At 38.7% G+C, this 13,604-nt stretch overlaps 1 protein-coding gene across 5 annotated transcripts in view; it reads right to left on the reverse strand.

Annotated features, from left to right (window-relative positions):
* The window catches only part of Rlf (rearranged L-myc fusion sequence), a 69,239-nt gene that overhangs the window by 31,104 nt on the left and 24,531 nt on the right, over positions 1 to 13,604 (reverse strand). For 2 of the 5 annotated variants that reach the window (XM_030253080.1, NM_001346660.1), the window contains exons 2-4: positions 13,118 to 13,272; positions 11,229 to 11,310; positions 5,620 to 5,752 (exon numbers count right to left, since the gene is read on the reverse strand). The exons of 1 other annotated variant lie outside the window; for it this stretch is intronic. Coding sequence is in view for 1 of the 4 variants with exons in the window: in NM_001346660.1 (NP_001333589.1) it covers positions 5,620 to 5,752; positions 11,229 to 11,310; positions 13,118 to 13,272 (370 nt within the window). In the remaining 3 variants the exon portion in view is untranslated. Of the gene's footprint in view, positions 1 to 5,619; positions 5,753 to 11,228; positions 13,273 to 13,604 lie in introns of all 5 variants that reach the window. 2 more of the 5 variants (XM_017319915.2, XM_006502657.4) reach the window with 2 other exon arrangements.

The raw sequence follows: 13,604 nt of genomic DNA on the forward strand, positions 1-13,604 counted from the left end.
TTATGAAGGAATAGCTCAGATCAGGACTTATAATATTACTTCAGATCATTCTCAATGCCTTTGGGGAGAAAACAGAAAGTTGACTCTAGCAGCAGTTTCAGGAAGAGGGCTTTGTTTGGGCCAGGTACCTCAGGATAAAGGGCACCTCTGTAATCAGACCCAGAACATCCAGTCTAGCAAAAGTGGTCAGTATCTAGTGCCCCCCCTAGACACAGTGTGGGCTTGCAATACCGGTCTCACTCCTTGTGTGTCTATGTCTGTTTTTAATAGTTCCAAAGATTTCTGCATTTTGGTTCAGCTTATTCCTAGACTCCTGTATCATGATGATAGCTCCTTTTTAGACAAATTTGAGCATCGGGTCCGCTGGAGAAGAGAACCCGTTACCTTAACTTTGGCAGTTCTATTAGGATTGGGAGTAGCGGCTGGAGTAGGTACAGGAACCGCTGCCTTAATTAAGACCCCCCAATACTATGAAGAACTACGTGCAGCTATGGATGTTGATCTTAGAACTATAGAACAGTCTATAACCAAATTAGAAGAATCTTTAACTTCCCTGTCCGAAGTGGTGCTACAGAATAGAAGGGGATTAGACTTATTATTCCTTAAAGAAGGAGGACTCTGTGCTGCCCTAAAAGAAGAATGTTGTTTTTATGTTGACCATTCAGGAGTAATCAAAGATTCTATGGCCAAACTTAGAGAACGCCTAGATATACGTAAAAGAGAAAGAGAAAACCAACAAGAATGGTTCGAAAGCTGGTTTAATAAGTCCCCTTGGCTCACCACTCTCCTCTCCACCATAGCAGGACCTTTAATTACACTTATGCTTTTGCTTACTTTTGGCCCCTGCATCCTTAATAAGTTGGTAGCTTTTATTAGAGAAAGGATAAATGCAGTACAGGTTATGGTACTAAGGCAACAATATCGGGTCCTCCAAGAGGTTGAAAACTCGCTCTAAGATTAGAGCTATTTTCTAAAAGGAGTGGGGAATGAAGAATAAAAATTTACTCCTGAACTCTTCACCCCAGAATGCAATTCTGAACTCCTCACCCTAGAGTTCGAACCCTCCCAACTAAAGACTGTTCCAAGAACATTTTTGAGATAAGGGCCTCCTGGAACAACCTCAGAATGAACCGGGTACATTGCCAAATAATAGGACATGACCCCTTAGTTACGTAGAATTCCCTTGGCAGAACCCCTTGTCCCTTGGCAGAACCCCTTAGTTATGCAAACTTGTACTTTCCCTGCCCCGCTCTCCCCCCTTGAGTTTTTCCTATATAAGCCTGTGAAAAATTTGGCTCGAAGTCGATTCTCCTCTACACCATACTAGGTGCATGAGTTTCGACCCCAGAGCTCTGGTCTATGTGCTTTCTTGCTGTTGCTTTATTAAATCTTGCCTTCAACATTTTGAGTTCGGTCTCAGTGTCTTCTTGGGTCCGCGGCTGTCCCGAGGCTTGAGTGAGGGTCCCCCTTAGGGGGTCTTTCATATCTAGACCAGTCTTGGCCTTGAACTCAAGAGATCCACTTGCTTTTGTTGAGATTAAAGTGAGTGTCAACATTTCCTAGAATTTCTTTAAAATTATCTTTTTAAAAGTAAGATAAGATGGGCGTGGTGGTGTACGCCTTTAATCCCAGCACTTGGGAGCAGAGGCAGGCGGATTTCTGAGTTTGAGGCCAGCCTGGTCTACAGAGTGAGTTCCAGGACAGCCAATGCTACACAGAGAAACCCTGTCTCGGAAAAACCACAAAAAAAAAAAAAAAAAAAGTAAGATAACTCATTGTCTATGTGTATACACATATGCAGCTAAAATTGTGGCCCAAGCCAGGCATGGTGGATGTATGCCTATAAACCTACCTAGCATGAGAGCCCCTCAAAAGATTCTTTCTATATGCATGCATGCATGCATGTATGTATTCATATTCATATTTGTGTGCTTAAATGTGTACCATGTGAGTATCTGTAAGTTAGAGAATAGTGCCACCACGTGTGTACAGGGAATCAAACTTAGGTCCTCCTGAAAGCAACTAGCAAGTGCTCTTAACCACAGAGCCATCTCTCCAGACTGCAATATTCATTAAAAAAGAAAGAAAATCTTCCTTTTATTTTGACATCAGTACTTTAGTTTCCCTCCCAGAAAAACAATTATTTTCATCTTTTTCTGTACCCTTACAGAAATGATCCTTTTCTTGACCAACCAAATAGATGATATAGTAGTTCATTCTACCACCAATCTTAGAGTTGCCTTATTATTTATTGCTATCAACCAAATCTCACTATTAACATATATTATATAATTTATCTTAATGAGTCCCTACTGATCCATTTACAACTTGTTTCCAATCTTAACAATCATCAATAATGATGCAATTCACAAGCCTGTGCATGGGTCATTTTACCAATGAGTATAATAACAAAACAAAACAAAGACCAAGAAGTGGGGCTACTAGCTTAAAGGCTTTCCTCAATATTTCTGGTCCATGTTGCCAAGTTGTTCTCCAGAAGTTGTACCTACTTTTAACTACTTCTGAGTTCCAACCCTGGAGACAGATTTAGCAGGCAGAGCTTGGGTCTTAGTATTATATGCTTTTGGTTTTAAATTGTATAAAGTGGAACCAAAGTCAAAAGTCATGAAGGAAAAACATCACATTTACCTTAGCCGTTTCCCATTTTAGAATAATAATCATTTAAATCCACAAAATAATTATTATAGTTCCCCCTATCAGTAATTCTTTATTCTTTTGTTTTCAGTAATGTTATGTCAAGTATTCAAAAAACAAACGTGGTCCTCTCCTCAGAGAACCAGAGTTATTTGCCCCTGGCCTTGCAGTTCTTTAAACCTCTTCACATTATCGCCTGGCTATGTTCTGCCTATTATTAGACCCCACTCTATCTGTGTTACAAGGCTATGAGCATGTTATGAATCTCACGGGAGACAATATACTAGAAAGCAGGAATGTTATCATGAAGCCTCCAGTCCTGCTGCACAGTACTTTTCATCTATCTCTTATCACACTAAGATTTCTCTGTACATGCAGAATAAGGGGTTATAGTAAGACTGTAGATTTCTAAATTGCCATCTGAGGATTCATTCTTACTGACGATGAAGCTTCTCATGTATAAGATGTTAATACAAGTCATTCCCCTTAAGGGGATTCCAGGATCATGTGTGAAACAGGAGTGATACACATAAGAAACAGGACAAAAGCAAGCATGGAATAAATGTTCACTATTACTTGTTGTTATTTATTTCTGATATCTTCTGTGCTCTTCTGCTACCAATCTGTGGTCAACTACAATGTTTAGACTTCTGTATTCTCTATGGAACCATGGACTTAGTGATGTAAGGGTAATCAACCCTTAGTCAAATACTTTTAAAGTCAGGCAAAACACCAATGCACCGGAAAAAAATTCAATAAAAATAACTAAACCATTAAATAACAAATGTAAATAATAACTGAAAGGTTATTTCAAGAGCTGGGGTGATGCTCACTGGATAAAAGCATTTGCTCTGCGGACTTGAGTTTGATACCAGGACTCACAAAAGGATGTATTAACTCCACTACTGAAGCTTGGAGACTGGCAGCTCTCTGCTGGCCAGCTAGCACAGATGAGTGTCTAGCTCAAATAAGGTTAATCTACCTGCCTCCGCTTTTGAGAGCTGAGATTAAAGTGTGTGCCACCATGCCTAGCTTCTTTCCCTTTCTTAAAAAGTATCTATATTTCTCAGATACTTATTTCTTATTTACTTATCGATATATTTATATGTTGAAAGGAAATCTAGGAGCTGGAAAGGCAGCTCGACAAAGCATTTATCCTGCACGTCCAGGGTACTGGTTCATGACTACCGCTGCAAAATAAAACAACAGTTGTGTAATCCATGTGTTTCAATACTTAACAAAGCTGTCCTCTGCTGTGGCATACATATAAACAAACAGCTTAGCAGTACAACACTTGCCAATTATAAGGCCATCCCCAGCCATAGGTGTTAGGAAGACTAAATAATTATTGACAGTATCTGTCCTTTATCATCTGAAAACAATCACATTTAAGGATTAATTTAAAAGGAGTTCGTAGGGATGGAGATGGTTCAGTGGTTAAGAGTACATATTGCTCTTTAAGAGGACCAAAATCCTATTCCCAGAACTCACACGAGATGGTTCACAGCTGTAACTATAGCTCCAGGTGAATTCAATGACTCTAGTCTCCTTTGGCACTGTACTTACATGCACATACCCACACAGACACATCCATATACATATATAACTATATAACTATATATATAGTTACTGATAGTGGCTTACTATCAGTAACTCAGTTCTAGGGGAATTCCCAACACCCTCTCTTCAAGCCTCTGTGCATACATACTTGCAGGTAAAATGTTCATATACTTAAAAACCTCTAAAAGGCAATTTCTTGCCACTTAGTGACAATGTAGCCATAGGAACACTGTGATGCAATGCATCACTCTGTGATAATGCTGATATAAACAGATATACCATACTAACAAAAGGACACTACTAAAATTAGAAAATACATGATAAACATACTCCATAAGCTGAGTGGTGGTGGCTCATGCCTTTAAAATTCCAGCACTCAGAGGCAGGTAGATCTCTGTGTGTTTAAGGCCAGCCTGGCCTACAGAGTGAGCTCCAGGACAGCCAGGGAAACACAGTGAAACGCTGCTTTGAAAAACAAAACAAAAGCAAAGCATAACCCACCATTGGCAGTGTATGATCTCTAACAGCTCTTACTGATAATCATTTGTTAGTCTCCCACTTGCCTACATTTATGAAGGAAAATTATCTTTTCCAAACAGGTCCCCAAAGGTCATGGCCAATAGAAAAATCTAAACACCTGAAGGCTGGCAAGACCACCTAGCAATCTGAGGTAAGATTCTCCACAATGAAAAGGTGGAAGGAGAGACCCTAGCCCATAGATGTCTTCTGAACACACACACAACAGGTTATTTCATGTGAGAAACAAAAACAAAAAACCCAAAACCCCACAAACCCTTATGCTAAGCTGCTTACTATACAAAAAGACAACAACAAAAACCCTGAACAATATGAACACAGTAGTCATACTTAATAAAATGTTAGCTAGCGCCGGGCGGTGGTGGTGGTGTGCGCCTTTAATCCCAGCACTCAGGAGGCAGAGGCAGGCAGATTTCTGAGTTCAAGGCCAGCCTGGTCTACAAAGTGAGTTCCAGGACAGCCAGGCTATAGAGAAACCTTGTCTCGAAAAACAAAAAACAAAACAAAACAAAAGAACTGTATCAATTTAATCTTCATTTCAGGAACTCCATATGAGAATCATTACTCAATTCGAGACAACTTAAAGCAAATACAAAGACATACAACACTAAAAGTAAGAATTCTTATAGAAAAAAGTAAAATATCAAATATTTGTTTGAAACTGTAACAGGCTGACCTGGAACCAATTCTCCTGTCCCCAGATCCTGCATGCTGGGATTCTAGTGTGCAACACACACACACACACATTAGCAACTATTTTTTACTATTCAGAAAAACAAAACAAAAAACTTAGGTACAAAATTTTAATCAATAACCAATTTCAAATCTCTTAGAACTCAATATGGCCAATAGAGTGTTAAGACTTACCTTCCTCTGTCTCTACTGGCTGTTGTGACAGAATTTTAAGAAGAATGGGGTTTTTCCACACTCCTTCTTTTGTAACATGAACCAGTATTTGTAAATTATTATTTCCAAATTCCAACAATGCATCATGTGACTCCTAAAACCAAAGAGCATATTTAAGAAGAGAAGCTAATGACAAAGCTTTGCCTTCTCAACTTAGTTAAATATCAATAAACTGAAAATACTTACTTTGAAAGTCTAGGTAAAATATTAAGGCCTAGGTAACTATTACCTGTCTAGCCTGCCATTTTGTGCTATTACTAATATAAGGAAACGTTCTCAAATGTTGTTTCTAGAAACTTTCTAAAAACAAACAAACAAACAAACAAACACAACAAAAAAAAAAAAGAAAAAAAGAAAGAAAGAAACTTTCATGCCCAAGTTGATTGATACATATTGTTATGTTCTGTGCCCTTGGAAACCAATCAGAAGTCAGTAGAACTGTTTTGTCTAGTTATCCACAATGAACTTGGACCTGAACCAACTACCCAGTAAGATTTCCTGCACCTGTATATAAGCTTTTATGGTATTTGCTTATATAAGCTGCCCCTGAGATGGACCCCAACATAAGAGACACCTGCACCAACATAAGAAACTATTTGGAATAAGACCTCCATTTCACTGGGCGGTGGTGGCCCACCCCTTTAATCCCAGCACTTGGAAGACAGAAGCAGGCGGATTTCTGAGTTCAAGGCCGGCCTGGTCTACAAAGTGAGTTCTAGGACAGCCAGGGCTACACAGAAAAACCCTGTCTCGAAAAAACAAAAACAAACAAACAAAAAAAGACTTGCATTTTGAGTAGGGGTTGAGTAAAGTTTAATTTCCTAAAGCCTCCCTAAGAACTGCTATCCTACTTGGCAGAAAGAGACATGTACATGTGTAACTGACATCCTGTTTGACAAAATGTTAGACAAGTCCAATCCATCCTGTTTGACAAGATAATAATGTTAGACAAGGCAAGTTCCTTGACTCAGTTGAATACTCCAACTAATGGGAACAGCATAAGTGTATAAAGACATTGTTCTGAACAAAATCCTGTCCCTAAATCCTGACTGGTGGAATAACTTGGCATAAATGTTTGTGGATTTTAGGTGTAAAAACCCTGTAGAATCTTAATGTCTGGATTTGTGTCCCTGACAAATCAGTCCTGGGTCGTATGCTCAATACACTATCCCTGTCTGACTGAGGTCGGTGTTGATGTAGATTGTGAGGAAACTCCTGGACCCCAACACTTAATAAATGAGAGGGAGGGCTGGTGAGATGGCTCAGTGGGTAAGAGCACCCGACTGCTCTTCCGAAGGTCCGAAGTTCAAATCCCAGCAACCACATGGTGGCTCACAACCATCCGTAACGAGATCTGACTCCCTCTTCTGGAGTGTCTGAGGACAGCTACAGTGTACTTACATATAATAAATAAATAAATAAATCTTTAAAAAAAAAAAAAAAATCCAAAAAGAAAAAAAAAAAAATAAATGAGAGGGAGAGAGAGAAACCTCAAATGTTTGTACTTCCCTACTAGAATATTTCCAAGCAAGTTAAAAATGTATTTAAAATGTTTTCATGAATTTCCTTCATGTAAAATTATTATCATAATCAATTTATACCTGAGCAGAATATCTAAAATATCCCAGTAATTACAATGGCCAGACCTACTAACCTTGGCAGTAGCAGACTTCACTTAAAGGCCCAGCCCGTTCAGTATTCAGGCAGCATAGCCTTGCAAATAAAAATAACTATCATATGGGAATAAACGATGTATGTATGACATTGGAGTGAGGGGTACTGCTGAGCCTCACTCAGCTCCAACCCTGATTTTCAACTATTTAAATTCTTGTTAATGTATTAGTTAAAAAGGACATGGCTTTATACAAAACATTTTAAGGTCTTGGTTATTAGTGTGTGTGTGTGTGTGTGTGTGTGTGTGTGTGTGCACGCGTATAAACGTAATTGCTACTAGGTATGACAGCACAAACCTTTAATCTTAGCATCTGAGAAGCAGAGGAAGGCACATCTGGAGTTCTAGGCCAGCCAGGCCTACATAGTGAGACAGAGTGGCACATATCCAGCAATCAGTGAGTACAAGTGAAGAAACAGAAAGATCAAGAGCTCAAGGCCAACCTTCTATGATGGGGGAAAGAGAGAGACTTCCAGTAATAGTTTACTAATGCCAATATTTAACCTGTAATTATTTGAAATAATTTTAGATTGTTAACATTTTCCTTTTACAGACTGACAGGCCTTTAGACTTCTTTGTCCTGTACACAGAACAGATATTTACTTTTCAGTGAAGACAAGAGGTCTACATGAAAATTTCAGGATTTACTATCAGGTCATTGGATCTACAGTGCCTAACAGAACACAGTGATAGAAAGAAGTAAGCCAGTCAGTGGTGGCACAAATCTTTAATCCCAGCACTTGGGAGGTCGAGGCAGGGGATCTTTGAGTTCGAGGTCAGCCTGGCCTATAGAGTATGCTCCAGGACAGTTAGGGCTACACAGAAAAATTTTTGCCTTGAAAAACAAAACAAAACAGAAAGAAGAAAATATTATCCCTACTGCGATAAACAGTAACTGAAATGTAAATGGTTTTAATAATACTTTCTTCTCCCCATATATCTAAATCTGATGTTATTAGTATTTCCCAGTACTGAGATGAAATGATCCTCAACCTTAAAGGAGTGAGAACCAAGGTCAGGGATGTCACACCAAATAGTTTACTTTTTCATCTGTTAAATTCTTTTAATTTAAAAATGTTTTATTTATGTGCAAAAGAATACTTTGTGCAGGTCATCAGAGAACATGTGGCAGCTAATTCTCTCCTTCCAACCAGTGAGTTCTGAAGCTTCAACTCATGTTGTCAGGCCTAACCAAAAACAAAACAAAACAACAACAACAACAACAAACCAAACCCTTACTCACTGAGCCATCTTGCCAGCACAGGGTTTTGTTTTTTTGTTTTTGTTTTTTTTTTAAAGTACAACTGACACACCTAGAAATCTATAAAACTGAAATGGCAGTAAGTTATTCAGTTTCATACCATTAAAACAAATAGGAGATATTTAGTGAAATAATTCATGTTCACACACAGTAAAGAATACCATGTGGTTATCAAAGAGGTAAATCATGTAGAATAAGCTGCATGCTCATAATAAAAACTAACCGAAGAATAAGCTGTATGGCTCACATAGGAGTATCATGTCTTCAAGGCCCACCTGGGCTAGCTACAAAGTGAACTCTAGTCAAACCAAAAACAAACAAACAAACAAACAAACAAACAAAACCCCCCAAACCAAAACCAAACCAAACCAACAAAACGCAGCTAACTATTATGAACAATAACAAAGATCTTCATCAGGCTGGAAATACAGCCCAGTGTAAGAGAGCTCAGACAGCATGAGCTTAATCTCCAGCCCTGAGAACAAGAACAAGGACAAAAACTTGTTCACAATAGGTTTTCTAATACATGAGGGCTGTACATTGGTCAGCAGGACTTGACCTGAGGCCTTCGCTGATACAAACTCATATTCTGGGTGAGGATGGAGCATGAAACAAAATAATACCCCAAAGATGACATGATGGCATGCCTATCAATCAAAACACCTGGGAGGTGAGAAAAGAAGATTAAAAGTTCGAGGCTAGCCAAGGATACATGCATAACAAGTCCTTACCAAAAAAGAAAGAAAAGTTTATTTTTGACAAAAGTATCCAGAATGCCATGTACTGCTTGGTCCGTTTGTCACATAAAATGAGAAAACTTGGGCTGGAGAGGTGGCTCAGTGGTTAAGAGCACTGACTGCTCTTCCAGAGGTCCTGAGTTCAATTCCCAGCAACCACATGGTGGCTCACAACCATCCGTAACGAGATCTGGCGCCCTCTTCTGGAGTGTCTGAAGACAGCTACAGTGTACTTACATATAATAAATAAATCTTTTTAAAAAAATGAGAAAACTTATTTTTATATTTCAGAATTTTAACAGGGGCCAAACCGCTCGTTTATCTGCAGTGCTAGTCCATTAATTTTCCTGAGCACATTCAAAAATATATCCTACAAGTTTGATTAACTACTAAAACTGACACTGGGGGAAGAGGCACTTATTTTACTCAAGCAAACACTCTAAGAAAATAAAGAAGCTTATGAAAGTATTTTGTCTAGGGAGGATAAAATAAAAATACTAACAGCGCTATAAGAATTAAGTATATATGTCCTTTTAGAATGCAACATGCCAGGACCAAACAAGGCCTCAAAGCATCAAGACAAAAATACTTGTGCTCATCTGGCCGTAGTGCTACATATCTGTAATTCCAGCACTCTGAGGCTAGGGCAGGACTGTCACAAGGTTGAGGCCTTCTGGGATACAGAATGAGATCAAGAACAGCCTGGTCTTAGATTTCGGCTAACCCAATCTCAAACAAAAGCAGAAATCAATGTGCCATACATGAAAGATGAATCTAATGGTTGTTTTGGTATGTGAGAAATCAGAACCACATTACTTGGTTTCAAATAGGCCAAGAATGACAAAGAATTTTCTTATCCCCTAAGAGACATTACAATCACTTCATTTTGTAGTATATAGCCTAGAGGAAATACATTTCTATACTCTAAAGTATGTTTTTAATATATAAATCTTTATCTGTGCCCATATGAAACAGGTCCAAGTTACTGTGAAATATGTGTCCTGCATGAAGCCATTAATGAAGGATTCTGAATCGGAAGGTGGTGGATGTTACTCTGGGCAAGCTAACTTTCCTATGTGTACCTCCGTGTTGTAAAGGGAGATTTGAATAATCTCTACATTTTAAGGTTTACTTGATTAAAGGACATAAAATATTTAAGATAAAATAATACAGAGCAATGACTCTTAGTTAGAGATCAGTAATTAAACGATTCATATTATTTAATGTTTATTTGTATGCATTTATGCATATATGCAGGTGTGTGCACACTTAGGTCAACACCTTAGTGTTATTCTCTAGCATATTACCAACCTTCTTTGTTCAAGAGGCCCAGAGCTTTGCCAAGGAGGCTAGGCCAGGTAGACATGAGCTCTAGGATCCTCTTTCTGCTTCCCATCTCACATCCCTAGGATTATAGGCCTCTAGTACCACACCTGGCTTTTTCTATGAGTTCTGGGGATCCAAACTCAAGGCCCTCACGCTTGCAAGGCAGGAACTTTACTGGTTAAAAATCTCCCTAGTTTGTAAGTATATTTTTAAAATACCTTTTCAGTTTCTACCCTTAACGGATCATTTGACGCCTGTTGCTGGGCAGGAAGGACACTTGCCATTTTCTAGTCTGTTCCACCCTCTTAGAAAAGTGAGCACCCAAGTGGTCTCCTGTGAGTATAATGTATGAATAGAATCGATGACAGCTAGTTTGGCTGATCTAGAGATTTATATTGATCGACAAGGCACTGTCTTATGAACAATCTGAATATTTCAGTTTAATAATCACAAATATACAAATATGTAATAGCTTGGTTTTATTCTAAGTTTCAAAGTTTCTTTGCTGAAAATAATTAAATATACATTTGGACAACTTGCAGAGAAATTCTTTGAATTAAAATAATAGACTTACCTGTAGAGACTGAAGGAATGGTACCCAGACTTCACAGGGCAGTTCACTTTCAGACACTGAAAGCAGTAATTCAAAACAACTCCTACAATGCAAATAACTATGTAAGTATGTAATGAAGTTAGAGTAATAAATTAAGTGCCACATGAAAAAATATGCAAGAATTTTATACTTACTCTAAATAGTTTAAATACGTATACTCTTTAAACCTTTTCTTTGAAGTTGCTCTATTGGTTTTTCAAGTACAAAAAAAAAAACAAGAAAAACTATAATGCTTTTATGTTTACATTGTTGTTTTAATATATTTTAGATATATATGAGCCTTCAAAAAAAAGTCACATTCTAAGCAGTGTTCACTTGTACAGGAAGGCTACCCAGACCTATAGACCAAGAACAAGCTCTCAGAACACTGTGAGTTTAGCTGACACAGTTATACAGAGATGCAGATTGTCATCCACTTCCGTTTCTATCACTTGCAGGGGAAAGAACCACCAGCTAAGTGATTTCTTCACTTCTAAAACCAAGCAAAAATGATTCTTCCTTCCACAGTACCTACTACCCAGGGAGAGGGAAGAAGCAACAGAAAAGGATTTTTTGAAGATTCCTAAAAATATCAATAAAGAACTCAAAATATCAATCTGCCAACAGCTCACCTAAATCTTACAGCACATCATTTTGCCGGTAGAGACTGATATCAAGTGGCAGGAAGTAAGTGGGACTTGGAAGGGAGAACAATGGGATGAATAGGGAATACTAACCTTCCACAAAAATGTCAGAGATTCAGCTGTGGTGAAGAGAATTCAAACAGGTAGGGCTAGACAAAAGATAGAGTACTCTGACCAGCACGTATCTCACTCAGCGATGCAGGATCTAAATGAGACAGCACCAGCCTACATCTGAATAGCTGTTGAGATGAGCGATGTTAATGGTGTAATTTCATCTGCTAGCAGGCAACCCAATATTAAAACAGCTAAATACTATGGACACATAGGGTGGCTTTACTATAATGATATTTTGTGCTGGTAAAATTATTTTCAGTTCAAAAGATGTAAACAAGTTGCAAAGTTTCAGTTTCTTTTCCAAGTATATGCTATTTCTCAAAGATAACCAATTTCCAGATCCTAAATCTATGGTAATGAATTCTGGTTGCCGACTTGATTAGACTGAGATTCCTAGAAGATGGACAGGGTGTATCTGTGAAAGATTTCCACCAATGATTAACTAAGGGGGAGACTTCAGTTGAGGTAAGCAGTGCTGTCTAAAGCCCGAACTCCAGATAGATTAGGAAGATAAGGGAGCAAACCCATTCTTGGGGCAGGCATTCTCTCTCTGCTTCTTGCTTCAGGGTGAAGACTGCTCTACTTGACCAGGCCTCCTTCTCATGATGGACTAAAACCCCTGAAACTGGCAAAATAATTCTCTCTTAAGTTGGTTTTCTTCGGCACTTGGTCACAGTCATAACAAACTGATTAACCTCATTCTATACCTATGGGAAAGAGAAGGAAAATGGACTGTGTAACTGAAGTACAAACCTGAGAATGAAAGACTTCAGTGAGCAGTGGTGGTGCAGGCCTTAATTCCCAGTACTCTGGAGGCAGAGGCAGGTGAATCTGAGTTCAAGGCCAGCCTGGTCTAGAGTTCCAGGACAGCCAGGTCACTCTTGGGGTAAGGGGGTGGGGGGTTAGGGATGGGGGAGAGAATGAGACTGATTCTAAAGGTAGATTTTGTTTAGCTGGTGCCTCACTTGGACTTTACCTCTTGGGAACTTAATGAAGGTTGAGAGTAGAGGGAATTGGTGCTTTGCAGAATAAACAGTGGCACTGTAAAGAAGTCAGGCAAACATCACAATCAACAGTACTCAATTCTTAAGTACTTTAAGAGCTTAAACTTACAGGACTAATCTGCCAAGCACTAAGAGAACATCTTCACATTCAGTAGTTAGAAATGGACGTGCGCTGGCAAAGCTTTGGATAGCGAGGCGGTATACCTCCAGAAGATACACAATGTGTTCTGATGCATTCTTGTTGCTTGCATATTGCAATAAGGTCTAAAAAACAAACATATTTCATCATTTTACAAATAAAAAGGAAACAAATTGGCTCTTCACTCTCAAATGTACTATTCATTCCTCTTTTCCTAACACATGTGTACACACTGTCTTTTTAGGCCTTGGTCAAAGAATTCTATATTCACCAATTCATGAATCATCCCTTCAGAGTGAGTGGAATGCAGAATGGTTCTTCTGACAGGGGGAAATCAGAGGAGTAAAGCCACAATATACCTGAGTTGGATCTCCATATACATGCAGAATTAAAGTAGCAAGTTTGGTCAATACATCACTAAATTGAAGGGGAAAATGGAAAGGAGGGTTGCTCCATG

The sequence above is a fragment of the Mus musculus genome, chromosome 4 (genome assembly GCF_000001635.26).
Source record: "Mus musculus strain C57BL/6J chromosome 4, GRCm38.p6 C57BL/6J".
Taxonomy (NCBI): Eukaryota; Metazoa; Chordata; class Mammalia; order Rodentia; family Muridae; genus Mus; species Mus musculus.